Source organism: Pelophylax lessonae, assembly GCF_965119305.1.
Source record: "Pelophylax lessonae genome assembly, chromosome: 6".
NCBI lineage: Eukaryota > Metazoa > Chordata > Amphibia > Anura > Ranidae > Pelophylax > Pelophylax lessonae.
In genome coordinates this window covers 330,608,084-330,634,201 of record NC_138773.1, presented here as the reverse complement: position 1 = coordinate 330,634,201, position 26,118 = coordinate 330,608,084, and the positions used below count along the sequence as shown (strand labels likewise).

The 26,118-nt window shown below is 43.8% G+C and overlaps 1 protein-coding gene across 1 annotated transcript in view; it reads left to right on the top strand.

Annotated features, from left to right (window-relative positions):
- The window catches only part of LOC309558766 (protein mono-ADP-ribosyltransferase PARP14-like), a 343,037-nt gene that overhangs the window by 269,393 nt on the left and 47,526 nt on the right, over positions 1-26,118 (top strand). Inside the window, exons 18-23 of the mRNA XM_082261814.1 lie at positions 2,990-3,042; positions 5,464-5,649; positions 8,689-8,925; positions 13,210-15,470; positions 16,268-16,504; positions 17,206-17,427. Of these exons, the coding sequence (XP_082117940.1) occupies positions 2,990-3,042; positions 5,464-5,649; positions 8,689-8,925; positions 13,210-15,470; positions 16,268-16,504; positions 17,206-17,427 (3,196 nt within the window). The remainder of the gene's footprint in view (positions 1-2,989; positions 3,043-5,463; positions 5,650-8,688; positions 8,926-13,209; positions 15,471-16,267; positions 16,505-17,205; positions 17,428-26,118) is intronic.

Below are 26,118 nucleotides of genomic sequence, written 5' to 3'. Positions count from 1 at the left end.
TGTGCGCACTTTCGGCGTTCTCACCCTGCTGCTGCTCGCCTGGCAGCGCTGCAGCGTAACTTCGGCCTTCCCGCTCACCGCCTCATATGTGACGTGCCCACAAGGTGGAACTCCACCTTGCACATGCTGCAAAGACTGTGCGAGCAGCAGCAGGCCATAGTGGAGTTTCAACTGCAGCACGCACGCGTGAGTCGCTCTGCGGAACAGCACCACTTCACCACCAATAACTGGGCCTCCATGCGAGACCTGTGTGCCTTGTTGCGCTGTTTTGAGTACTCCACCAACATGGCCAGTGGCGATGACGCCGTTCTCAGCTTAACTATCCCACTTCTATGCCTCCTTGAAAAAACAATTCGGGCGATGATGGAAGAGGATGTGGCACAGGATGAGGAGGAGGAGGAGGATGAAGAGGTAACATTTCCAAGGCTTTCAGGGCAGTCATTTGCAAGGGGCTCCGAGGGTGGGTTCCTGCACACACAAACGCCAGGGACACAATTGTCCAGCAGGGGCACAGTTCTGGAGGATGAGGAGGATGAGGAGGAGGAGGAGCTGGAGGAGGAGATGGAACCATGTTCACAGCAGGGTGGCACCCAGGCCAGCTAATGGCCATCACTGGTGCGTGGCTGGGGGGATACAGAGGACACGGACGATACACCTCCCACAGAGGACAGCCTTTCGTTGCCCCTGGGCAGCCTGGCACACATGAGCGATTACATGCTGCAGTGTCTCCACAACGACCGCCGAGTTGCCCACATTCTAACTTGTGCTGATTACTGGGTGGCCACGCTGCTGGATCCCCGTTACAAGGACAACGTACCGTCCTTAATTCACTCACTGGAGCGCGATCGCAAGATGCGCGAGTACAAGCGCACGCTGGTAGACGCGATGCTGCTGGCATTCCCATCTGACAGCGGGGCCACAGTGGAAGCACAAGGCAGAGGAGGAGGAGGAGGTCGCCAACGCAACCAGGGCACCGCCAGCACCTCAGAAGGCAGGGTTAGCATGGCCGAAATGTGGAAAAGCTTTGTCAGCACGCCACAACAAACAGCAGCACCAGCAGCTCAGATGGAACGTCTTAGCAGGAGGCAGCATTTTACCAACATGGTGGAGCAGTATGTGTGCACACGCCTAGACGTACTGAATGAGGGGTCTGCCCCCTTCAACTTCTGGGTCTCCAAGTTGGGCACATGGCCTGAGCTTGCCCTTTACGCCTTGGAGGTGCTGGCGTGCCCTGCAGCCAGCGTATTATCTGAACGGGTATTTAGCACGGCTGGGGGCGTTATAACAGACAAGCGCAGCCGCCTGTCCAGAGACAATGTGGACAAGCTCACGTTCATTAAAATGAACCAGGCATGGATCCCACGGGACTTTTCCGTACCTTGTGCAGAATAGCAATGGATACCGACCTTACCCACCCATTGTTCCATTTTTGCTCTTTCTCACTCTTTTGGGGTGTACCCTCATTTAAAATTTGTGAAAAGAAGCAGTGTTGGCTACCTCGTCCTCCTCCTCAGGGCCAGATTAACGTAGGGGCTATTGGAGCTGCAGCTCCAGGCCCCTACCTTTTATATAGGCCCCGGGTTGGCCATATTCACTGTTACCGCTCTTCTGTCACTTGTAAACACAGAAGTCTGGCTTCTATGCTCGCTTCCCCAGGCAGCACCCTCAGAACCTCCCCACACAGCACGAAGGCCGGACAAGGAGGGACAGTTGCCGATGCATGGATGTGTTTATGGGCTTCAGAGACAGCATCCCATGTTGAATTAGGCATGCATGGCTGCACCCTTCCTCCTCTGGGTGCATGCCAAGGCACGGCCCTTAAGGCCCTTCAAAATCCTCAGCACCAAGCCCATGATGCTCTTAATCCGGCCCTGGTCCTCCTCCACCGCCGCTTCCACCTACACCGCCCATAGGTGTGCGCAGCCTATTGCATTAGGGTGTGCACCCCAAAGTTGAAATACACATGCATGTGTTTGCCTACAGGTACATGGCCCCGATACATTACTCTCCCTGCTGGCAAAGAGAAATAGAGCAGAGCAGGTCCGAGGGAGATCTTTCCCATCTCCTCACTGGCAAACAGAGCGATAATGCTATGTGCCCTAGGTGATTAGGGTGTGCCCAGGCACACCCGGCACACCCTGTGCGCACGCCTATGACACCGCCACATCCACCACCACCTCAACCTCCCTCCTACTCCATATGGGCCTCGTCCTTCAGAGATGAAGAACATTGTTTTATTTTTCTGTTTTTTTTTTTGTTGTTTTAAGTTATTTCCCTATCCACATTTGTTTGCAGAGCACTTGCCATGCTCTTAACTACGTTTTGCTGCCATTTGCAGCACTCTAGCCCTTTCCTTTGGTGTTTTAGAGCCATTTTAGTGCCTGAAAGTTTGGGTCCCCATTGACTTCAATGGGGTTCGGTGTCCGGGAAAAGTTCGGTAAAAGTCCGGGACACGGACCCGGACTTTTTTTTAAAGTTCGGCCGAACCCGTCGAACACGGACATCCAGGTGTCCGCTCAACCCTATTCCTCACTCTAATATCAACAATGGGGCACTATTCCTCACTCTAATACCAAAGATGGGGGGCACCATTCCTCACTCTATTACCAAAGATGGGGCACTATTTACTCCCACTGATTCCAGAAAAAATTATATTCTCTCTGGCCTTGGTCCAGCCCCCCTAAGGACATAAACTGGCCCTTTGTTAAAACAGTTTGGAGACTCTTGCTATAAATGAAACATTTGCTAATTTGCTTGCATGCCCCCCAACATAAATACTGTAGCTTTGGAAAACCATTTGTAAACATACAAACATTCTGCCCCCCCCCCCCCCAAATGACCTTGGCCCCATCCTCTGATGCTTGCTGGTGGGACATGTGATGTCACCATGCTATCTGGTAGAGTTGGGAGATCCACATCCAGCAAGCATGGGCTCTTGCAGTAGGCCGGAGGGAATTCTCAGAAGACTTTAAGCTTGTCACTATGTCAGGAAGCTCGGTGAAGTCACCCAGGACTCCAGGAAGTGTCAGAGACCGGGGCAAGGTAAGTTTTCTTTTTGGAGGTGAATGGTTTGTGTACAGATGACTTTTTAACACTATCTTTGTTGGGGGGGGGGGGGGGGAGAGAAAAGTGGATCTTCCATTTTCCATGGCAGGTCCTCTCTAAATAATAGTCCCAACTCACAAGGTATGCTATTTGCAGTAATTATTTTTTAATCTCTGCTCCCATTGGTTGTCTCTTCTGGAAATAATGATTGTCCTGGAAATACGAATTGTTATAATGAACAGAATTTCTTGAAATGACTCATAGAGGTTTATCTTCTATTTTCAGAGTTCACAGTCTGGCCGTGATGAGGACAAACGTAAGAAACCATTTATTGGCTGTCCAGAGTAATATTTGTTCTTTACATCACAATGGTGGGAGTGGGGGAAGGGAGATGATAAGGTGTCTGAGATCGCTCTGCTAATGACTGCCAAGGTGCTTCCATTGGGGATCAGCTGCTGATTTTGTCATTCTCAATTTTGTACCAAAATTACAGATTTTACATTTACAGAAAATTCCTGCAAATCAAAATTAGTTAAAGTGTCAAGTCAAAAAATGTTTTTCTGATTTTGGATGCAGTGGGGGAAGGGTTTGAACCCCGGTCTAATTTTAACTGCAATCTTGGGCTCCATTAGAAAGATTTAACCTCATTTCCTTTGTCTGTTATTCCTATTATTCATGCTAATAGGGAGATATAACCCTTCTAACAAGTTCAGCCCTAAGATGGAGATATATAACCTCCAGTCTGTTCAGGGTCTGTCCCGGGATGGAGATATATTACCTCCAGTGTGTTCAGGGCCAGTCCTGGGATGGAGATATATTACCTCCAGTGTGTTCAGGGTCAGTCCTGGATGGAGATATATTACCTCCAGTGTGTTCAGGGTCAGTCCTGGATGGAGATATATTCCCTGCAGTGTGTTCAGGGCCAGTCCTGGGATGGAGATATATTACCTCCAGTGTGTTCAGGGTCAGTCCTGAATGGAGATATATTACCTCCAGTGTGTTCAGAGTCAGTCCCGGGATGGAGATATATTCCCTCCAGTGTGTTCAGGGTCAGTCCTGGGATGGAGATATATTCCCTGCAGTGTGTTCAGGGTCAGTCCTGGGATGGAGATATATTCCCTGCAGTGTGTTCAGGATCAGTCCTGGGATGGAGATATATTACCTCCAATGTGTTCAGAGTCAGTCCCGGGATGGAGATATATTCCCTCCAGTGTGTTCAGGGTCAGTCCTGGGATGGAGATATATTACCTCCATTGTGTTCAGGGTCAGTCCTGGGATGGAGATATATTACCTCCAGTGGGTTCAGGGCCAGTCCGGGGTTGGAGATATATTACCTCCAGTGTATTCAGGGTCAGTCCCATGATGGAGATATATTACCTCCAGTGTGTTCAGGATCAGTCCCGGGATGGAGATATATTATCTCCAGTGTGTTCAGGATCAGTCCCAGGATGGAGATATATTACCTCCATTGTATTCAGGGTCAGTCCTGGGATGGAGATATATTACCTCCAGTGGGTTCAGGGTCAGTCCCAGGATGGAGATATATTACCTCCAGTGTATTCAGGGTCAGTCCCATGATGGAGATATATTACCTCCAGTGTGTTCAGGATCAGTCCCGGGATGGGGATATATTACCTCCAGTGTGTTCAGGGTCAGTCCTGGGATGGAGATATATTACCTCCAGTGTGTTCAGGGTCAGTCCTGGGATGGAGATATATTACCTCCAGTGTGTTCAGGGTCAGCTTTGGGATGGAGATATATTACCTCCAGTGTGTTCAGGATCAGTCCTGGAATGGAGATATATTACCTCCAGTGTGTTCAGTGTCAGTCCTGGGATGGAGATATATTACCTCCATTGTGTTCAGGGTCAGTCCCGGGATGGAGATATATTCTATCATAGGAATTTTGGATCTGTCTCAGAATTTTCCAACAATTTGATTTGATTGAGCAGCTCCGGCATGGATCCTCCCAGAAGGCCTCTATGTATATATACAGTATCCCACATTTGTTTTGAGTTGGTCCTCCACAATTAGAACCATGGCTCTCCTCTGAGGTCACCAACTCTCATTCTGTCCTGGTGACTGAGCTCAGCAACTCAACAAAGATACACAATCTCTGCCGATTGGTCTCAGAATGTTCTTTTAGATCAGTGTTTCTCAACTCCGGTCCTCAGGGCCCACTAACATGCCAGGTTTGCAAGAAAACTGAAATACATCCCAGGTAATATCATTTGCTACTCAGTGATTGCAGTACTCTAGTCTGCATCTCCCCCAGGTAATACCTAAAATCTGGCCTGTTAGTGTGCCCTGAGGACTGGAGCTGAGAAACACTGTTTTAGGTCAATATGTTCATCCCGATGTATATTAAACTGACCACTCTAAAAGACTTTCCCCGGGAATATGTTTTCATATGTTACAGCTGCACCAGATGATGAAGTCTCCCCGTCTTCTCTGGTTCTCATCGAGAACGTCAAGGAAAGCGATGCTCTTGAGATGTTGAACCTCCTGGTGGAGAATACCAGTCAGAAGGTTGCGGACACCGACTTCTATGTGGAGATAATTTCTGATATTCAATCTGCTGTTGTCACCTTCACATGTGATATCGGTGAGTCTAATCTGTGATTTGTTCTTGATTTACATACTGGGCCTGGATTAAGGCTCACAGTTTCTAATAATGGCCTACAAGCTCCATCGTGTACTACCAGCCAATGGCTCTTGTAACAGAATGTTTGTCATATACCCAATACATGGGGAACAGCAAGGGAGCGGTGCTTGTGAGTAGGTGCAGCGAAGTTTGCCTGCAGTAATGACACAAAGTCCATTTGCGGGAATCCCAAACGTGTATTGAAGAGAATGCTCAACTTACAAACAGCCCAGTGGGGGAACACCACATGGGGAGTCACTTACAGTTCTGTGCAGTATGGCAATGCACCGGGTGAAGATGAACCAACAGCGTTTGTCTCAGAGGGTGGAAGGCAGTCTGGCCTGTCACAATGGGGAGGCTCCAGATGAAGAATGACATGTCCCTAGCCTGTCCCTGCCGCTAATCACTATCCCTAACAGACAGGTGCGCTTTCTCTATTCTAGCCACTTTGCAAATGCACACCAAAACCTGGGGCCAGGGACTTATAAAGGTTCTGCTGACCCAAGATGGCCACCAGAGGTCACCTGAATGCAGTGTAGCCAAGCTGAACGCTTTCCCAGGGGACTAGGAAACCATAGAGCAGGGATATGCAAACTGTGGCCCTCCAGCTGTTGCAAAACTACAAGTCCCATCATGCCTCTGCCTCTGGGTGTCATGCTTGTGGCTGTCAAAGTCTAGCTTTGCATCATGGGACTTGTAGTTCTGCAACATCTGGAGGGCCACAGTTTGCATATCCCTGCCATAGAGAAACCAGGTTTCTCCGGACTTCGTCTTCAGCTGCAGTGCCACTCCGGTCGAGCACCACCTACTTTGGACTGCATCTTCCTACACTCCTCCCCTCTTTGACAGATGATGTCCCCAGCATCCTAACACAGTAAAAACAACAACAACAATGCAACGGGAGAACGTTTAAGGCAGAACAACAAAAACAAGTTCAAACAAAATAGTCAAATCTCACAGGAAGTTGCCTGTGGTTGGCTCTCTTGGCTTTCAACAGAGTCACTTGGCAATGATTCCTCTTCAGGTCTGGATTCGGGGGCTGCAGGTGGCAAGGGGTTGCATAATGCAAGGAGCACCTGAAAGACTTGCAAAATATGTGACTGGGGGGATCAGAACTTGGAGGATGTCATGCTGTTCGGTAGGGATGTGCACTTAGCGGTACAGTACTTTGTCCCGAATCTCAAGCCTATTCCATTGCCTTAGAATTGCCTGAGCAATGGGGGACAACTTCTAGCATCCCCAGGAAGTAGGTCTGTATTGAAGGGACAGGAAGCACTGCACCTACATCAGGTCTGCATAGGTTAAACGGGGGGCAACCTTTATGTTCTCCCAGCTAGAGTCCACATCCTCCCTAGGGCGCTCCACCAGAAATTGGCATGGTCATTGAACTTTTCTGGCAAGTAGTGAATCTTGAGCTTGAACTGCGCTAGGCATGTGTCCCACCTCTGTTCTAGTACTCCCAACTTTGCTGTGTCCAGGTAGGCTAGGGGGTTGTTGTCACTGAAGACTTCTTTGTCGGCCCCTGTGGGGAAGTGCATGAATTTCTCAGTGATAGCCCAGACCAGGTCAAGCGACTCGAGTTTAAAGGTGCTGAAGTTATGGGGGTTTTTTCAGTGGGTCACAGGCTGTGGCTGGTGTAAGCAATAACTCTCTCCTGGCCATCCTGCACTTGAGCTAGGACGGGCCCCCAGACCTTGGAGACTCCCATCCGTGATATTACAGTTCTGTGCAGTATGGAGATGCAGCGGGTAAAGATGGACCAACAGCGTTTGTCTCAGAGGGTGGAATATGGCCTGTCCAGTTTGGTCACAATGGGGAGGCTTCCGATGAAGAATGGTGTGTCCCTAGCCTGTCCCTATTCGTCCGGAACCTTTCCCTGCTCTAATCCCTTTCCCTAACAGACGGTGCTCTTTCCTTACTATAGCCACTTCGCAAATACGCGCCAAAACCTGGGGGCAGGGACTTAATAAGACTCTGCTGACCAAAGATGGCCACCAGAGTCACCTGAATGAAGTGTAGCCAACCGAAACACTGCCTCAAGGGACCAGAAAACCATAGAGAAACTAGGTTTCTCCAGACTTCCTCTACGGCTGCAGTACTGCTTCAATCGAGCGCCACCTACAGTGGAGAAAACAGACTGCACCTGCCTACATGCTAGAATCGGGGAAAACACTGGCTCCATGTTCACCAAGTTCACTTATAAGCCATTTAACAGGGAGGCTCTGTGTTCGCTTAGTCAGTAAAGTTTTCACACAGTTGTATATATGTAGAAAATTTTGTCCCGCTAATCAGAATAAAACAAATAAAGCTATAAGCAAAAGTCCCTTGTGCAAATAAAGAGTCCAAATATATCCAAAAAAGGGGGTGCAAATAGGAAGATCCGCCACCAAACAGAGTCACTGAATACCCTTACCAGCTCCTTAGACCCCACAGGGTCATACAACGCCCAAAGTGCTGATATATCTCATAACAGATAGGATCCAGTAACCTCAGAACACCTCCTCTTAATGTGGACCAGAACAGATTCCCAAAGACTCTTGCTGCACTCAGGAGATATAAAAACAAGATCCTCTCATGGTGTAGTAACTTGAATCATTTATTATAGGATAAAAGAAAGCAGCTTATGTGATCATGATCGGATGTCAGCATTCAATATAACAGCGTATTGATGGTCATTGGTTTCCCCACCAACAAGATGGCCGCCGCGTCCCTCGTCTGCGCATGCGTCAAGTCGTCAGCCAATCCCGACGCGTTTCGTCATACAGCTTTATTTGTTTTATTCTGATTAGCGCGACACCATTTTCTACATTGTTACTGGAAGATCTTGTTTTCTTGTCTTTTTGTGTCCGCTGCTTTTCATTTAAGGGGTTTATACCCCCCTATATAAGTGTTTTATGCTAGTAATTTATTAGTATTTATTTATGACCATAGCGCAGCAACTCTACCTTATTTAACAGTTGTATATATGGCATTAAAATTGGGAAATATGTTTTTTTCTAGATATTCCGAGATTCATCAGAACATTCCTTAGTAACCTCAGAGTAGCTCACAACAAGCTAACAGCGAGGTCCCTGGAAGAATCCCGAAGTGTCAGGGTGGAGAATGTACCAGAGAACACATCTGAAATGCATCTGGCAGCTTTCTTTGAGAACCCAAAACAGGGGGGAGGAAGAGTAGAAGACATTGTGAGGGTACCTGAGGAAAGAGCCGCCCTGATCACATTTCAGGACATAGCAGGTGAGTTCACAGAGTGGGTACAGAGCAGACCTTCATACATTGGTAGTGCTTGTTGGAACACCTCTGATCTGTTTGGAACACCTCTGAATTGATTGGTATTATCTCAAGTGGCACACCAAGGAAGGATAGAACCAGTTGTGGTCAACGTCAGAGTGTTCAAACAATGCTCCAGTTTGAGCCTGAGCAGATCGGGCCATGGGATTGGTTATGAGCAGTCTTCGTTTGATGACAATGCCAATCTTTTCATCAGTCAAATGATCTACTATGTAATATTCGTTGTTGACCAGCAGATTACAAAAACCTTTTTGTTTTGTTCACTTCACAAAATCACTACTGCTGAAATGTATTTATTGGTGGTAGATATATTCAGCAGCACATTACAGAATATATAGTACACATGTGCAATTGTTTTCAGTCCGAATACAAATTCGGACAAATTAAATAGTAACAAATAGTAACGAATTTAATTGAAATCTGTTAAAATGGGTTTTTATTATACATTTTCTAATGAATTCCAACTTTTCAGAATGATTAGAATTCGGATAAGTCGAAAAAGATCGACCGATTCTAATTCTGTGTGTTAAGCCGCCTCCTGCAGACCCCAACAATCATCGACAATGGTTGTGGGGATGAGGCCCTTGTCCCTATCAACATGGGGACAAGGTGCTTTTGGGTGGGGGAGAGCCCCCCCTGCCCCAAAGCACCCACCCTTCATGTTGAGGGCATGTGGCCTGGTATGGTTCAGGACAAGCAAGCGACCCCCCCCCCCCGACCTGCCGGGCTCCATGCTCGGATAAGAGTCTGTTATGGATTTTGGGGAGGGCCCCATGCCAATTTTTTAAACATTTTTCTATTGCCAGGCAATGCCGGCATTCTTTTCTTTACATTCATCTGTCAGTGGGGAAGCCCGTTGACAGCTGATGAGTCAGTTGTTAAGGACTCGGGCGGCCGCCTTCCCGACCCGCTGCCTAACAACCAGCTATTCTTCACACAGAATTCAAATCGGTCGATAATTTTTCAACTGATCCAAATTCTAATCGTTCTGAAAAGCTGGAGTTCGTTAGAAAATTAAGAAACAAAACAAATTTTAACAAAAACTAAATGAAATTTAAAAAAAAACTAAATGAAACTTAATGAATTCTGAAATAAAACTAAATAAATTCCATAACAAAACAAAATTAGTAACGTAACAAATCTTCCCTAAAATGAAACAAATGTTTCCGTTCTCTACATGTCATAGGTCACTGAAATAGTCAGTTAGTGACTGCTGAACTAAAATGTTATTGAATTGGGTTATGAAAGCCATGCAAACACTGAGAGGACAAACACACATTATTCAGACTGAGCCCCGGAAGAATGAAACCTCACACCTCTCCCCTCCAAAGCCTCCTCTGAAGGCACTAAGCCACTGCAATGTCCTGTTGTGTCACCAGTTGTTCTAAATTCTAAAATAATATTAATAAACTTTATTTTATATAGCGCCTTTAGCCGTTTCACACTACCGCGACCAGAAAGTCACCCCATGAAGGAGCGACTTTTTAGCGCGACTTTGAAGAGACTTGGAAGAGACTTAAATGATAGGCGACTTTGTCTATGGCGAATGCCTGGCTTATCTTTCTCTTCTTCCTGGAAAGTCTGATTACAGTCGCTTGAACATAGATAAGGATCCGACTTAGAGGCGACTCCCATTGAAGTCTATGTGCACAAGTCGGATAGAGGTCGCCTTGAAGTAGTACAGGAACCTTTTAGTTAGAGCGACTTCAGTAGTTCATATTAAGACGGCTCTCATTCATTTACATTGAATTTGTAATGACAAGAGACTTGGGGCGACTTGAGGGCACACAAGTCGTGTCCCAAGTCGGAGTAATGTGAACCGACTCAAGGTGACTTCTCAAAGCACTTTACAAAAAAACACAAGAAATACCGAGGATAAAACAAATAAAAAAAGGGAAAATTACATGAAAGCTTGTCTAAAGAAAAAAGATTTTTAGATTTAATTTGAATGAGTTTAGAGAAGATGACTCTCTGATGTTCTTAGAATGTAAACGTCAGAGTTTTGGAGCATAGCAGGAGAAGGTTCTGTCTTCAATCTAGTGTAGAGGAGTAGAGGGGACACACAGAAAACCAGAATTTGAGGAGCGGAGGTTACCAGGGGGTGAGAAAGGTGATAAGTCTTTGCGAAACCTGACAGGTAGCCAACCCAACCTAGTCAGGATTCTGGCTGCAGAATTTTGAACATATTAAAGTCGATTAATAGTAAATTTAGGTACACCAGTGAGTAGAGCATTGCAGTAGTCAAGTGGGGAGAACACAAATGTAGGGATCAGCTTTTCAGCTCCAGTGTATGATAGCATAGGACGCAGCCCAGGAATGTTTCTCAAGTGGAAAAAAAGATGTTCTGGCAACGTTTTATGGATCAAAGATTTAACTGGCATCAAATATCACCCCTAGATTTTTCAATTTAGACTGAAGCTCAAGTTTAGTGCCATCTATAGATAATTGTATATAATTGGTAAAAAGGCGCTGGTAATCTTTTATAGTGCTAAATACAAATACTAAATTATTTTCATAAAAATCCAATAAAATTATATAATCAATATTATAGTAAAAGTGCACGTGCTGTACTGTACTTGGTGCAAAAAAAAAATGATTGCAAATCAAAGTGCTTACTAGTGCATCAACTTAGTAAATTAAGGTGCAAGTGCTAACCTTTACTTGTGCAAAGATTATTGCAAATCAGGAAAAGTGCTTCATAGTGCATCCACAAATAAATTAAATCACAAGTGATATATACCTTTAAATTATATCAACATTAGATTTACAGTGCTCTAAAAAATGTGATTAAAGTGTCTCTAATATATTTGGTAATCCTGAGCAATTCATGCAACAAAGGAGTGCTTGTGTAAACTTAATTGTTTAGATCTATAGTGCTCCAGGTGCTGGGGTGTGCCACACGTTGCCTCTTACCAGATTATGGCAGGTCACAAGGACCCCCAACGCCTGTGATCCCTTTAAATGGGTGGATCAGACCTCTCCTCGGCTTCTTATCCAGAATATCCTGCTCCTACGTTACTCGTACGTGGACAATGCAGTCCGCACATATAAAGATATGGAAGATAGCTGTGCTGGGAACTTGGCCTGCTCTGATCCAATGATCAGACTTGTCCTGACACACCCTCCCTGCAGAGCCTTTAACTGGGTAGCTCAGTGTACTGTTGCTGCTCTTCCCCCAGCTGTTATGCAGCTGAGAACATAGGGAATGTGACCAGCTGTGTGCCTGAGCACTATAATGTGACATGTAGTGGCATCTTCTGACCCAAGAACAGATATTGAGCTGTCATTTGGAGTAGTAGCAGCCAGTTCCCTTTGATGGATGTATAAACAACCTTTAGGTCCAAATATCTGTAATGGTTGACTGGTTAGCGCTTGGGCTCGCTCCTCCCAACTGTCCCTGGTTTGGAGAGACTGTCGCTCTCTTTGAACAAAATCCCTCTTTCCTCCTCAGTTGTCCCATCTATAGATAAGTTACTATTTAATAGATAACGACTATCCTTAAAAAACTGATAGGGGGTGCTAATAAGCATGCCTTCAGTCTTTTATGGGCCAGCCAAGTTTTTAGATCATCATAATTGAGCCCGTGTGAACTAAGCAGTTGGCCAAGTGGAAACATGTAAATGCTAAAATGTAAGGGACCCAAGATTGAGCCATGGGGGACTATGAATTTGACTGGACCAACTTCAGACTGGAATCCACCAAGAGAAACAAAAGGAGAGCAACCAGTAAGAAATGACGTAGTCCATTTCAGAGCCAATTCTGAAACTCCAAATATGTTTTTATAGCAAGAGAGTAAAATATTGTGGCCTACAGTATCAAAGGCAGAACTAAGATCCAGTAGAATAATATTAATAATTAGTGAGCCAGAACCAGAAGCTAACAGAAGGTTGTAAGTGACTTTGACCAAGGCGGTTTCTGTGCTGTGCAGTTCTTGAAAACCAGATTGGTTGGGGTTCAAATAGGTTATTTAAAGTCAGGTGATTACGTAACTGAGATATCATGGCCAGTTCGATGTTGGGATTTTTTGGTACCGGGTGATGGCGGCAGTTTTGAGGATTTTTAATACAAAACCGATGCTAAGGGATATGAATAATGGGGCATTGAAAATGAAAACAGGACTTAAATAAATGGGTGAAATGAATGATTGTTGTTTAACAACTTCAAAGAACTTATTGTGAGTATTAAGTGTAGCATCAATGTGAACCTTCTGCTTGTTTCCTTCTCTTCCAGATGTCAAAAGAGTTTTGGAGAAGGATCATGTGTTTTCCAAGAAAAAGATATCCGTGTACCCTTACTACCCATTGTTGGGTATAGCACTATATGGGAAGCACCGACCATGCATAGAAATACCAAAGCCTATAGAGTTTAATATCAGTCCATACATATTACAATATATCTGTAATAATGAAGGACTAAAGAACAACATAGAAATGAAGATGAAGGATAAACACTGTGAGATCAAATGGCCAAATCAAGACTGCCAGGATCCTGTCCTTCAACTCATCTTCCCTCCTACCTTGTCCACCCATCTCAGGTCTGTGTCAAAGATTGTACCAAAATGGAAGGAAGACGTTTATAATGAATTCTCACTTCTCATATCAAAGTTTAGAGTAATAGAGTATAAAATGGATGAGTCGGTCTGGGAAGAGATTAGAGAACATGTCAGCAGCTCCACCTATGATGGAGTACTCATCAAACTGGACTTTGATTTAGAGAAAGTTTTCTTGGCTGGAATGTCCAAGGATGTTACAAAGATTGATCCAACGTTCAAACAACTGGTAGAGGAAACCACCAAAAAGGTAGAAAGAAAGAAACAAACCAAGACTGACACAATATCCATGTCTCCAGCCCTCTATCATATTATGTGTAACAGTGGCCTGAAGAAGAAGATCCTGGACCAGGTTCCAGAGCTGAAGATGGACTATGATGTGCCAAAAAAGGCTGTCTGTCTATCTGGATTGAGAGAAGAAGTGCTCTTGGCCAAATGTGAGATACTAGACATCAAACAACAAATGAAAAGTAAATCCATCCAGATGAATCCACAACTCTTCCAGTTCTTGATGTCCACCTATAATGAGATGTCCGCTCTGCTCTTTGTACGTCACAACATTAATGCAATGCTGGAAATTGATGATGGTGAAGTTAAACTGATGGCTCATTCAAAGAAAGACTTGACAGCGGCAGAAACCCAAATCAAAGAAAATCTGGTTCACAGACAACTTTTAGTTGAAGACAAAAGTCTTTTGAAATCTCCCAAGTGGAGAAGTCTCCAGTCACAATTACTTCAGTTATGTAATGCAGAGAAAATCACAGTCCTGATAGAGGAATCTTCTTCTGGAACGGAGGACAATGTGGTCATCGCCGGCCTGACTTCAAATGTTCTAAAGTGTTACCAACAAATCAGTGACTTTCTGGAGAAGAACACTACTATAGAGATAGGAGTTGCAGTTCAACCTTCTGCAAAGATGGCGTTCATCTGTGAGAAAAGGAAGGAGATTTTGGAAAAGATAAAGAAAAATGTAAATGTAACAAAGAACCAGAACAGTATCTCCCTATCGGGACCACGGGTGAAGGTTCAAGAAGAAGCAAACGTTATTAGGGACATTCTGCACTCACTTCACAGTGATATTCTGCGTATTGAGAAACCGGGAGCCAAGAAGTTTTGTAAGGTCAATGAAGAATTTCATGCTACAATGGCAAGGACAAATTACCATTGTGTGATACGCTTAGAGGAGGCTGGTGTAAAAGATAATTTATTTAGTAAATCCCAATTCCAAATAACTCTTCCAAATGGAATGACTCTCTCTGTATATAAAGATGACCTGTGCCGTCACAATGTAGATGTCATTGTTAATGCAGCCAATGAAGATCTGAAACATGGTGGGGGGTTGGCAAAAGCTATTCTGGATGCAGCAGGAAGTAAACTCCAAGATGACTGTGATCAGATTATCAGGAAAGATGGTAAATTGTCTACTGGAGATTCAGTAATTACTGACGCAGGGAAATTGCCATGCAAACAAATAATACATACAGTGGGTCCCCGATGGGATGCAGATTCACGCTCCAGATGTGAACAGCTTCTACGGAAGGCAATTACCACCAGTTTACAGCTGGCTTCCAAGAAGAGTCACAGTTCAATAGCAATTCCAGCTGTCAGTTCTGGTATTTTTGGTTTTCCCCTAAAATTATGTGTTGAAAACATAGTGGAAGCCATACGGGACTACGTAGAGACGCCGGGACAACAGAGCACTTTACAGAGTATCCATCTTGTGGACATGAATGATGACACCGTCAACATTTTCTCTGAGGTTACAAAGGCCAAATTTGGTAACCAAATGGGCAATGTGCCTTTTAGAGAAATGGCACCCCAGGCGGTCACAAGAGCGGCACAGAGCCCACCAGCACCAGTGAATAGAGGTAATGTCAACACTGTGAGAACCAGGGAAGGACTGAAGATCAAGCTGCTTCAGAAGAACATTGAGGACTGTTCGGTATGTAGATTCTCCAACATATTCCTGCTAAAGTGGGACTCCACTAAATACTTTTATTATTTAAATATAGGTAAGAAGGATTAGAACCCCTGTTGAGTCTTTCTTCCTGTCCAAGTTTGATAGTAGGAAGTGGAGAAGAATCTGCCCAACATAAGAGTGGTTTTCACGCTTTCCAAATCTATCTGTCTTCTTTTTAAGATTGTTTTCTCCAAAATGGACGTCAAGGGGTTCTCCACAGCTGGACCCAAAAAGCAGGGGAAACCTGACAGAAAAGTTACTACCTCACTTCTTTAAGGCAAAAATAAGCTGCTGCTGTTACAAGCTGTATATCAGCCTTTCTCAACCAGGATTAATTGGATCTCTAGAGGTCACTACTAGATATTCTTTGACTAATAAGCAATTTCTGACTTAGTGTGGGGGATTCTTCCCAATGGCCACCAATGTATGGATTATATGTAGATACAGAAATGTAGTCCCCTTAGACCTCAAACTTTTGAAAGCATTCCTCCATGTTAAAAGGTTGAGAAGGACTGATTTAGTATATTACACATGTGTACTTTCATGCCCAAATAAGGAAATATAAGAGTAGAAGGATGATAATAATCACATATCTATTATAATAATAAGTACCTGTAGTTTTTCATATTTTTGCTTCTCTTTCTTTCCAGATCTGGAACGAATTTGAATTACAAAGATTGTTATTGAATATTTTTCAAATTCAAACCACTTAATTCTTATGAAATTATATTTTTTAAAAATAATCACTTGGTAATATTTGTCATCTCTTTCCATGGCAGACGGATGTCATTGTGAACAGTGTAGGAGCCGATCTGGACCTGAGTATTGGTGCCGTATCCAAAGCCTTGCTGAGTCAGGCAGGCTCTAATATGCAGCAACTCCTGGACGATGCAAGTCTCGGCACCCAGGGGGCGCCAGGATCCGTGTTCAGCACCGATGGCTGCAATCTCAACTGTCAAGAGGTTCTTCATGTTGTGACACCTCAATGGGACAATGGACAAGGAACATCAGAAACGGTACCTTCAGGCCTGCAGAGTGTGGTGGGAAATTCATTGAGGCTGAATTACTAATGGACTAAAGCCTGTTCACTTTGTAAAGAGAATTTTCACTTAGCTTACTGAATGTAGTAAAAGTTTTCTTTGCAAAGAATTCCCAATCACATGCAAAGAAAATTAAAACAAAACAGGATTTTTGCTAGAACATAATTGAATGATTGAAGTCAACACAACTTCACTTCATTCTGCTAAGTGAAAACGTCCCTGGAAAGTGAAAATTCATTGATTTGAAGGAATATTTTTTTTCATGTGGACCTTTAAGGGGAAGTCAAGCCACACTCCAGATTGTCTAACCTATTCTTACTATATCCAGAAAAAAAAAAAAAAAATGTCTGGAGTTTTTCTTTGTGTTTCAAGAAGTATATTTTCAATATTTTCCATGCAGTACTGGGGTCCTCAGTTTGAATCCCAACAAGGACACTATTTGCATGGAGTTTCTCCCTGTGCTTGTGTGGGTTTCGTCCGGGTACTCCGGTTTCCTTCCTCACCTCAAAGACATGCTGGTAGGTCAGTTGGCTTACCTAAGTGCACTCAAGGTGTCTGCTTCACCTCCTAAACCCTTTTTAGTCCCCAGGGATAAAATACTATAGAATTACAAAATAAATATGTAATTTTTTTATCTTGCTCAGAGTTACACTTTAATCTCGAACCCTCTGTTTCAGATGCTTCGCACAATTATTAAAGACTGTTTGGCACTGGCAGAGAAGAACCAGTGGATGTCAATATCTTTTCCAGCTATTGGAACCGGCAATCTTGGCTTTCCAAAGGATTTGGTTGCATTTATAATGTTTGATGAGATTTCCCAGTTTAGCTGCAAAAACAACGTACAGAGTCTTCAAGAAGTTAATTTGGTCCTTCACCCCACTGACAGGGACACCATCAAGGTAATGGAGATCTCATATTTATAGTGATATTTTTAGTCTAGAGGTTGAATATTACCACATGGCCATTGGGGTGGTGAGTAGGGTTGAGCGAACCCGAACTGTAAAGTTTGCGTTCGTACCGGACTTTAGGGCTTTTGTTACTCGGACCCGAACCCGAACATTTTACTGTATGTTCGGTTTCGAGTTTGGTGTTCGGCAAATTAATAGCGCGTTTAAAAAAGCTGCAGGGCAGCCAATCAACAAGCGTTTAACTCGTGTGCCCTTAGAAGCCATCACAGCCAGGTTAGGTGGGCGGCAGGGGGGGGGGGGGTTTATGCAAGCTCAGTGCACCAGCACTGCATATGTGCTTTTGTGACATTTTTGACACCCTTTTTTGGCAATACCCTCCATATGGGGCATCTGCAGCATTAGTCAGTGTGCATTTTAAGCTATATAGCTATAATTTTCTGGGTTTTTAAAAACACCCTTTTTTGGGCTGAAATCCACAATTTTATAGCCCTTGCTGCATCTGTACGTGTAGAATTCATGGATTATATACTGCTGTCATATTGTGTTAGAAAAAAAAAACAACCTTTTTGGGCAAAATACACAATTTTACAGCCCTTGCTTGCTGAATCTGTGATATAAACAAGCTTGAAATACTTCAAGAATTTTCAGGCTATTCAAAAAACACCCATTTAGGGCAAGATTCTAAATTTGAGAAATATGAGGAGAACGTCAAATAAAGGACGTGGCCCCGGCCGTGGTGCTGATGGTAGAGCTCCTGTTGCAAGGAGAGGACGTGGTCGATCTGTGCCAGCTACACGCACAAGTGAAACACCTTCCTCAGGTGCGAGTAGGCGACAGAACGTGCAGCAGTATTTGGTCGGGCCTAATGCGGCTCTATGAATTTTGAGGCCAGAACAAGTACAGGCGATAGTAGATTGGGTTGCTGACAGTCCCTTCAGTGCTGTCACATTGTCTCCCACCCAGTCTCCTTCTGAAAGATCAGAGTTGGCACCTGCAGCCGATGTCCAACCGTCTTTCACCTCACCCCCTTGCAAATCAGCCAAGCAGTCTGAGCCCCAAGTCATACAGCAGTCTCTTCTTCTTTTTGATGACTCTGTCAGCAGGGTTTCCCAGGGCCATCCACCTAGCCCTGCCCCAGAAGTGGAAGAGATTGAGTGCAGCGATGCCCAAACACTTATTTCTCAAGATGAGTACATGCAAGGACCATCGCAGCACGTCTCCGATGATGACGAAACACAGGAGCCAACTGCTGCGGCACTCAGAATTGTGGAGACCGACAAGGAGGGCAGGGGTGAAGACTGGGCGGAAGATGATGTGGAGGATGATGAGGTCCTCGACCCCACATGGAATAAAGGTCATGCAGGTGACCTGAGTAGTTTGGAGGAAGAGGCGGTGGTCGCACAGAGCCACCAGCACAGCAGAAGAGGCAGCAGGATGCAAAAGCGGAGCGGCCGTGCCCTAGACACTACGCATGCTACTGCCCAACGCAGCAAGGGACCGAGCACACCAAAGCCAGCTCAAAGGAGTTGTCTAGCGTGGCAGTTCTTCAGACAATGTGCTGATGACAAGACATGAGTGGTTTGCACGCTGTGCAATCAGAGCCTGAATCGAGGCATAAACTTTCTCAACCTGAGCACAACCTTCATGAGCAGGCATCTAAGTGCAAAGCACGAGCTGCAGTGGAGTAGACACCTTCAAAACCAAGAAAGGTCTCTGGCTCCTCCTGCTTCCTCTTCTGCTGCAGTCTCAGCCTCTTCATCCACCTCTGTAGTGACAGTGGCACCTGCCACCCCGCAAACAGAGGATCTGCCAGCAACACCACCACCTGGGTCACCAACCATCTCCACAATGTCCCATGGAAGCGTTCAGCTTTCCATCTCTCAAACACTGGAGCAGAAGAGGAAGTACCCCCCTACCCACCCGCGATCCCTGGCCCTGAATGCCAGCATTTCAAAATTCCTGTCCTTTGAAATGCTGTCATTCCGTCTGGTGGAGACGCAGAGTTTTAAAAGCCTTATGGCGGTGGCTGTCACAGTACGTCGTGCCCAGCCGCCACTACTTTTCTAGGCAAGCCATCCCTTCCCTGCACAACCAAGTGGGGGACAAAATCAGGTGTGCACTGTGCAACACCATCTGTGGCAAGGTCCACCTAACTACGGATACGTGGACCAGTAAGCATGGTCAGGGACATTATATCTCCCTAACGGCACACTGGGTAAATGCAGTGGCGGATGGGCCTGAGGCGGATAGCAATTTGGCGCATGTCCTTCCACCACCGAGGATTGCAGGGCTCTTCAGTTTTCCTCCTGTTCCTAACTCCTCCTACTCCGCTTCCTCTTCCTCTACCGCCTCCTCATCCGGTCAGCATAACACCTTCACCACCAACTTCAGCACAGCCAGGGGTAAACGACAGCAGGCAGTTTTAAAACTTGCCTGTTTGGGTGAAAAACCACACTCCGCGCAGGAGTTGTGGAGGGGCATTGAACTGCAGACTGATGAGTGGTTGCTGCCAGCGAGCCTCAAGCCCGGCCTGGGGGTGTGCGATAACGGGCGAAATATCGTAGCAGCTCTGGGCGTAGCCAGTTTGTCACACATCCCTTGCCTGGCGCATGTGCTGAATTTGGTGGTGCAAAGGTTCCTTAGAAATTACCTCGATATGTCAGAGCTGCTGCAGAAAGTGCGGGCCGTCTGTGCTCACTTTCGGCGTTCTCCCCCTGCTGCAGCTCGCCTGCCAGCGCTGCAGCGTAACTTCGGCCTTCCCACTCACCGCCTCATATGTGATGTGCCCACGAGGTGGAACTCCACCTTGCACATGCTGGCCAGACTGTGCGAGCAGCAGCAGGCGATAGTGACGTTTCAGCTGCAGCACGCACGCGTGAGTCGCTCTGCGGAACAGCACCACTTCGCCACCAATAACTGGGCCACCATGCAAGACCTGTGTGCCTTGTTGGGATGTTTCGAGTACTCCACCAACATGGCCAGTGCCGATGACGCCATTCTTAGCGTTACTATCCCAGTTCTATGCCTCCTTGAAAAAATGATTTGGACGATGATGGAAGAGGATGTGGCACAGGAGGAGGAGGATGAAGAGGGATCATTTCCAAGGCTTTCAGGGCAGTCATTCACAAGTGGCTCCGAGGGTGGGTTCCTGCACTCACAAACACCAGGTACACAATTGTCCAGCAAGGGCACAGTTATGGAGGATGACGAGGTGGAGGATGAGGAGGAGGAGATGGAGGAGGAGAAACCATGTTTACAGCAGGGTGGCACCCAGACCATCTCATGGCCATTACTGGTGCGTGGCTGGGGGGATACAGAGGACACAGACGATACACCTCCCACAGAGGACAGCTTTTTGTTGCCTCTGGGCAGCCTGGCACACATGAGCGATTACATGCTGCAGTGTCTCCACAACGACCGCCAAGTTTCCCACATTATAACTTGTGCTGATTACTGGGTGTAAGGAATAAGTCCTGCGAGCGACCCTGAGGCTCTAAATCAATCAGTTATTTGCCGCAGACACTTCACTTCTCATAATAGTGTGCTTAATTGAAATAAATATATAGTGTTGCGCAAATAAAAAAATATTAAATTTATTAATTTTGTGCTTAAATAATTAAAAATCCAAAATATTCATATGTGACATAATATTAAAGTGCCAATAGTGATAATAAAGTGGTAAAATATAATATATAATATAATATTCATAGAAAAGAGAAAATATATAGATATAAAAGTCCAGTGTGCAAAGTGCAAAAAGTCAATAAATAAAGTCCAAAATGTAATCCTAAAGTGATCTGTGCTCCCAGAGAGAAGTGACCAGAGTGTCACAGTGGACAGCCAGCCGTGCACCCCCTTGTGAATGGTTGCTCACCTCAAATCCTTAAAAAGAGCGCATAGATTGTTATCCCAAAAAGATCATCCATCCAAATCCTTCAGGGCTCCTCTCATTCACAGGAGTTGCAGCATCAATCAATGCACTATATATGCAAACAAAAAGACTTGTAATAGTGTATGAAACCCTTTAAACAATCAGCTTTTATTAAATAAAGGTGGATAAATCTCACTCACATTTGTAGGTGCAACACATGCACTTGGACAACAGCATCAAGTGAATGGTGGAAATCGTGGTGGTATAGTGGGAGAGACTGCACAGCGCCGCCGGTCTCCACAGCGTGCGCCGATAGCTGACAGCCTCGCCTAGACAATAGTGTATCGCTCCGTCCGTCCTTGCCCCTTCCCTATGCGTGACGACACAGGGATCACGTGTCTTCCTCAGGGGGATATGATTGGACGGTGGAGTGTGCATAGGTTTATATAGAAATGCTCGGCGCCATTTTATTGTAGCCTCAGTTAACATATCAAACTGCCTTATTCAGTACAACCACGGATTATTAGTGAAATGACATCTATATATCCATAAAAACCTAATTGGGATTAACAGCATAAGATATGGATATATAATAAAGTTTAAAATAAACATGTAATCAAATATTATAATTTTAAAAGGACAGATAGGAGCCGGCTGTCTTAAATATCTCTCCCATATCACCACAATATACACCAACAATATACAATTTCCCATCACTATCTAAACTATAATAAAAACACACAAATTAAAATGCACCTATGTAAAACATCTTTATAAAAGAGGAGACCATAAAAACTATATGAGGAGACCATAAAAACTATATATCATAAAATGTCATATATTTCACATAAAACTATATATCATAAAATATCATATAATATCATTTAAAAAAGGGAAAATAATGAACGCATTAAATAATTACTAATAAAACATCCAAGGTCAAATTCTTTATTGATACCCCCCTGATTATCTGAGCCCTTATTAATGTTGTAAACATGCTCTTTTATTCTTTCTTTCAAGCAACGCTTTGTGCAACCAACGTAAAATTTATTACAAGGACATTTAATGACATATACCACCCCTTCTTTATCACAGATGATTAGATCTTTTATTTCATATATTTTATTATTAGCAGGATTTTCTCCCGAAAATACACAAAGATAATGTAAACCCTCCTGGCAGGCCCATCGTTAGTGGGATAGACTCCCTTACATCCAGGTTGGGTGAATACATTGATACATTTTTGCAACCACTGGTGAAAGATACAGCTTCTTATCTAAAAGGCACAAAACACACAATACAATTATTGGATAATATTGTAATAGAGGATGACACCATCATGGCCACTGCGGATGTGGCTTCGCTCTACACCTGCATTGGCCATGAGGGGGCGATAGAAGCTGTCCAATGGGCTTTGGAGAAATCAAGTATTAATGATTTGAAGTTGAGAAAATGTATTATTAAATGTCTTAGTTTTAGTTTGAACCATAATTATTTTTGTTACAATGATATTTATTACTTGCAAATTAGAGGAGTCGCAATGGGCGCGAAATTCGCGCCCAGTGTTGCGAATTTTTATATGGCAAAATGGGAGGAGGGCTGGTGACACTCCATACAAACTCCGCAAATTTTAATGTACCAAAGGTTCATAGATGATCTGATCTTAATAGGGAAAGGCAAGGTGTCTGATATGGAACAATTATTTTATGATCTTAATATCAATGATCAAATTATATCACTTTCTTGGTCTATTAATAAAGAAAGGATTATATTTTTAGATCTAGAAATAGAGTTAATAGACAACAAAATACAAACTAAGACACTTTAAACAAACAGATCGGAATTCATATATTCCAGTAACTAGTTGTCACCGTAAACCGTGGATTTTTCAATATACACGCTTAAGACGTAATTGCACGCGAATGGAGGATTTTGAAACACAGGCCAATCATTTGACTGAAATGTTTGTCAATAAAGGATATCAAAAGGACTTCTTATTAAAAGAAAGTATTAAAGTTAGAGATATGAATAGGACAGAACTAATATATAATGAAAAAATAGTAGACCCTGGTGATCAAAGGGACATGAAATTTGTCCTTGATTACAATATGCAATACAAAAAGGTAGAACAGATCATCACGAAGTATTGGTCAGTATTAAAACAAGATAAAATTCTGGGTCCAATATTAAAGGAGAAACCTGATTTTGTTTACAGACGTGCACCTAACTTGAGAGATAAAATAGTTAAAAATGTAGTGGAACCACCCAAGAAATTATCCATGTTTAGGTGGAACATGAAGGGATTTCATGCCTGTGGGCACTGTTATGGATGTATCGGGGCACCAAATAATATTAGGAAAGTATTTAGCTTTGAGAACCCTGCTCATAATAAAATATATTAAATAAAAGATCTAATTACCTGTGATAAAGAAGGGGTGGTATATGTCATTAAATGTCCTTGTAATAAATGTTATGTTGGTCGCACAAAGCGTTGCTTGAAAGAAAGAATAAAAGAGCATGTTTACAACATTAATAAGGGCTCAGATAAGCATTTCCTCCCCCTACATTTTAAGGAAAAGCATAATAAGAGTTGTAAGGGTATGCGTTTTTGGGGGATTGAAGCCCCCAAAAAACATTGGAGGGGGGGAAATTTTGTCCGTGAGCTCAGCAAAAGAGAATCATGGTGGATTCACCAGCTGGGCTCTCTGTATCCAGGGGGTATCAATAAAGAATTTGACCTTGGATGTTTTATTAGTAATTATTAAATGCGTTCATTATTTTACCCTTTTTAAATGATATTATATGATATTTTATGATATATAGTTTTATGTGAAATATATGACATTTTATGATATATATTTTTTATGGTGTCCTCATATAGTTTTTATGGTCTCCTCATATAGTTTTTATAGTCTCCTCATATAGTTTTTATGGTCTCCTCTTTTATAAAGATGTTTTACATAGGTGCATTTTAATTTGTTTTTATTATAGTTTAGATAGTGATGGGAAATTGTATATTGTTGGTGTATATTGTGGTGATATGGGAGAGATATTTAAGACAGCCGGCTCCTATCTGTCCTTTTAAAATTATAATATTTGATTACATGTTTATTTTAAACTTTATTATATATCCATATCTTATGCTGTTAATCCCAATTAGGTTTTTATGGATATATAGATGTCATTTCACTAATAATCCGTGGTTGTACTGAATAAGGCAGTTTGATATGTTAACTGAGACTACAATAAAATGGCGCTGAGCATTTCTATATAAACCTTTGCACACTCCACCGTCCAATCATAACCCCCTGAGGAAGACACGTGATCCCTGTGTAGTCACACGTAGGGGAGGGGCAAGGACGGACGGAGCGATACACTATTGTCTAGGCGAGGCTGTCAGCTATCGGCGCACGCTGTGGAGACCGGCGGCGCTGTGCAGTCTCTCCCAGTATACCACCACGATTTCCACCATTTACTTGATTCTATTGTCCAAGTGCATGTGTTGTACCTACAAATGTGAGTGAGATTTATCCACCTTTACTTAATAAAAGCTGATTGTTTAAAGGATTTCATACACTATTGCAAGTCTCTTTGTTTGCATATATACTGCATTGATTGACGCTGCAACTCCTGTGAATGAGAGGAGCCCTGAAGGATTTGGATGGATGATCTTTTTGGGATAACAATCCATGCGTTCTTTTTAAGGATTTGAGGTGAGCAACCATTCACAAGGGTGTGCATGGCTGGCTGTCCACTGTGACACTCTGGTCACTTCTCTCTGGGAGCACAGATCACTTTAGGAATACATTTTGGACTTTATTTATTGGCTTTTTGCACTTTGCACACTGGACTTTTATATCTATATATTTTCTCTTTTCTATGAATATTATATTATATATTATATTTTACCACTTTATTAGCACTATTGGCACTTTAATATTATGTCACATATGAATATTTTGGATTTTTAATTATTTAAGCACAAAATTAATTAATGTAATAATTTTTTATTTGCGCAACACTATATATTTATTTCTGATTACTGGGTGGCCATGCTGCTGGATCCCTTTTACAAGGACAACGTACCGTCCTTAATTCCCTCACTGGAGCGTGATCGTAAGATGTGTACAAGCGCACGCTGGTAGACGCGCTGCTGGTGGCACTCCCACTTGAGAGCGGGGACAAAGTAGAAGCACAAGGCGAAGGCAGAGGAGGAGGAAGAGGCAGTCGGGACACCGCCAGCACCTCAGAAGGCAGGGTTAGCATGGCTGAAATGTGGAAAAGCTTTGTCAACATGCCACAACAACCAGCACCACCAGCTGATATGGAACGTCTTAGCAGGAGGCAGCATTTCACTAACATGGTGGAGCAGTATGTGTGCACACGCCTAGACATACTGAATGATGGGTCTGTCCCCTTCAACTTCTGGGTCTCCAAATTGGGCACATGGCCTGAGCTTGCCCTTTACGCCTTGAAGGTGCTGGCGTGCCCTGCAGCCAGTGTATTATCTGAATGGGTATTTAGCATGGCAGGGGGCATTATCACAGACAAGCGCAGCCGCCTGTCCAGAGACAATGTGGACAAGCTCACGTTCATTAAAATGAACCAGGCATGGATCCCACAGGACTTTTCCGTACATTGTGCAAAATAGACATGTATACCGGCCTTACCCAGCCATTGTTGTATTTTTGATCTTTCTCACTCTTTTGGGGTGTACCCTAATGGGATAGTAGACATGACTCCCTAGATTATTAATAAATAACAGATAATACATTTACAATAATGAGACACCACACAACATCTGGTTGGAA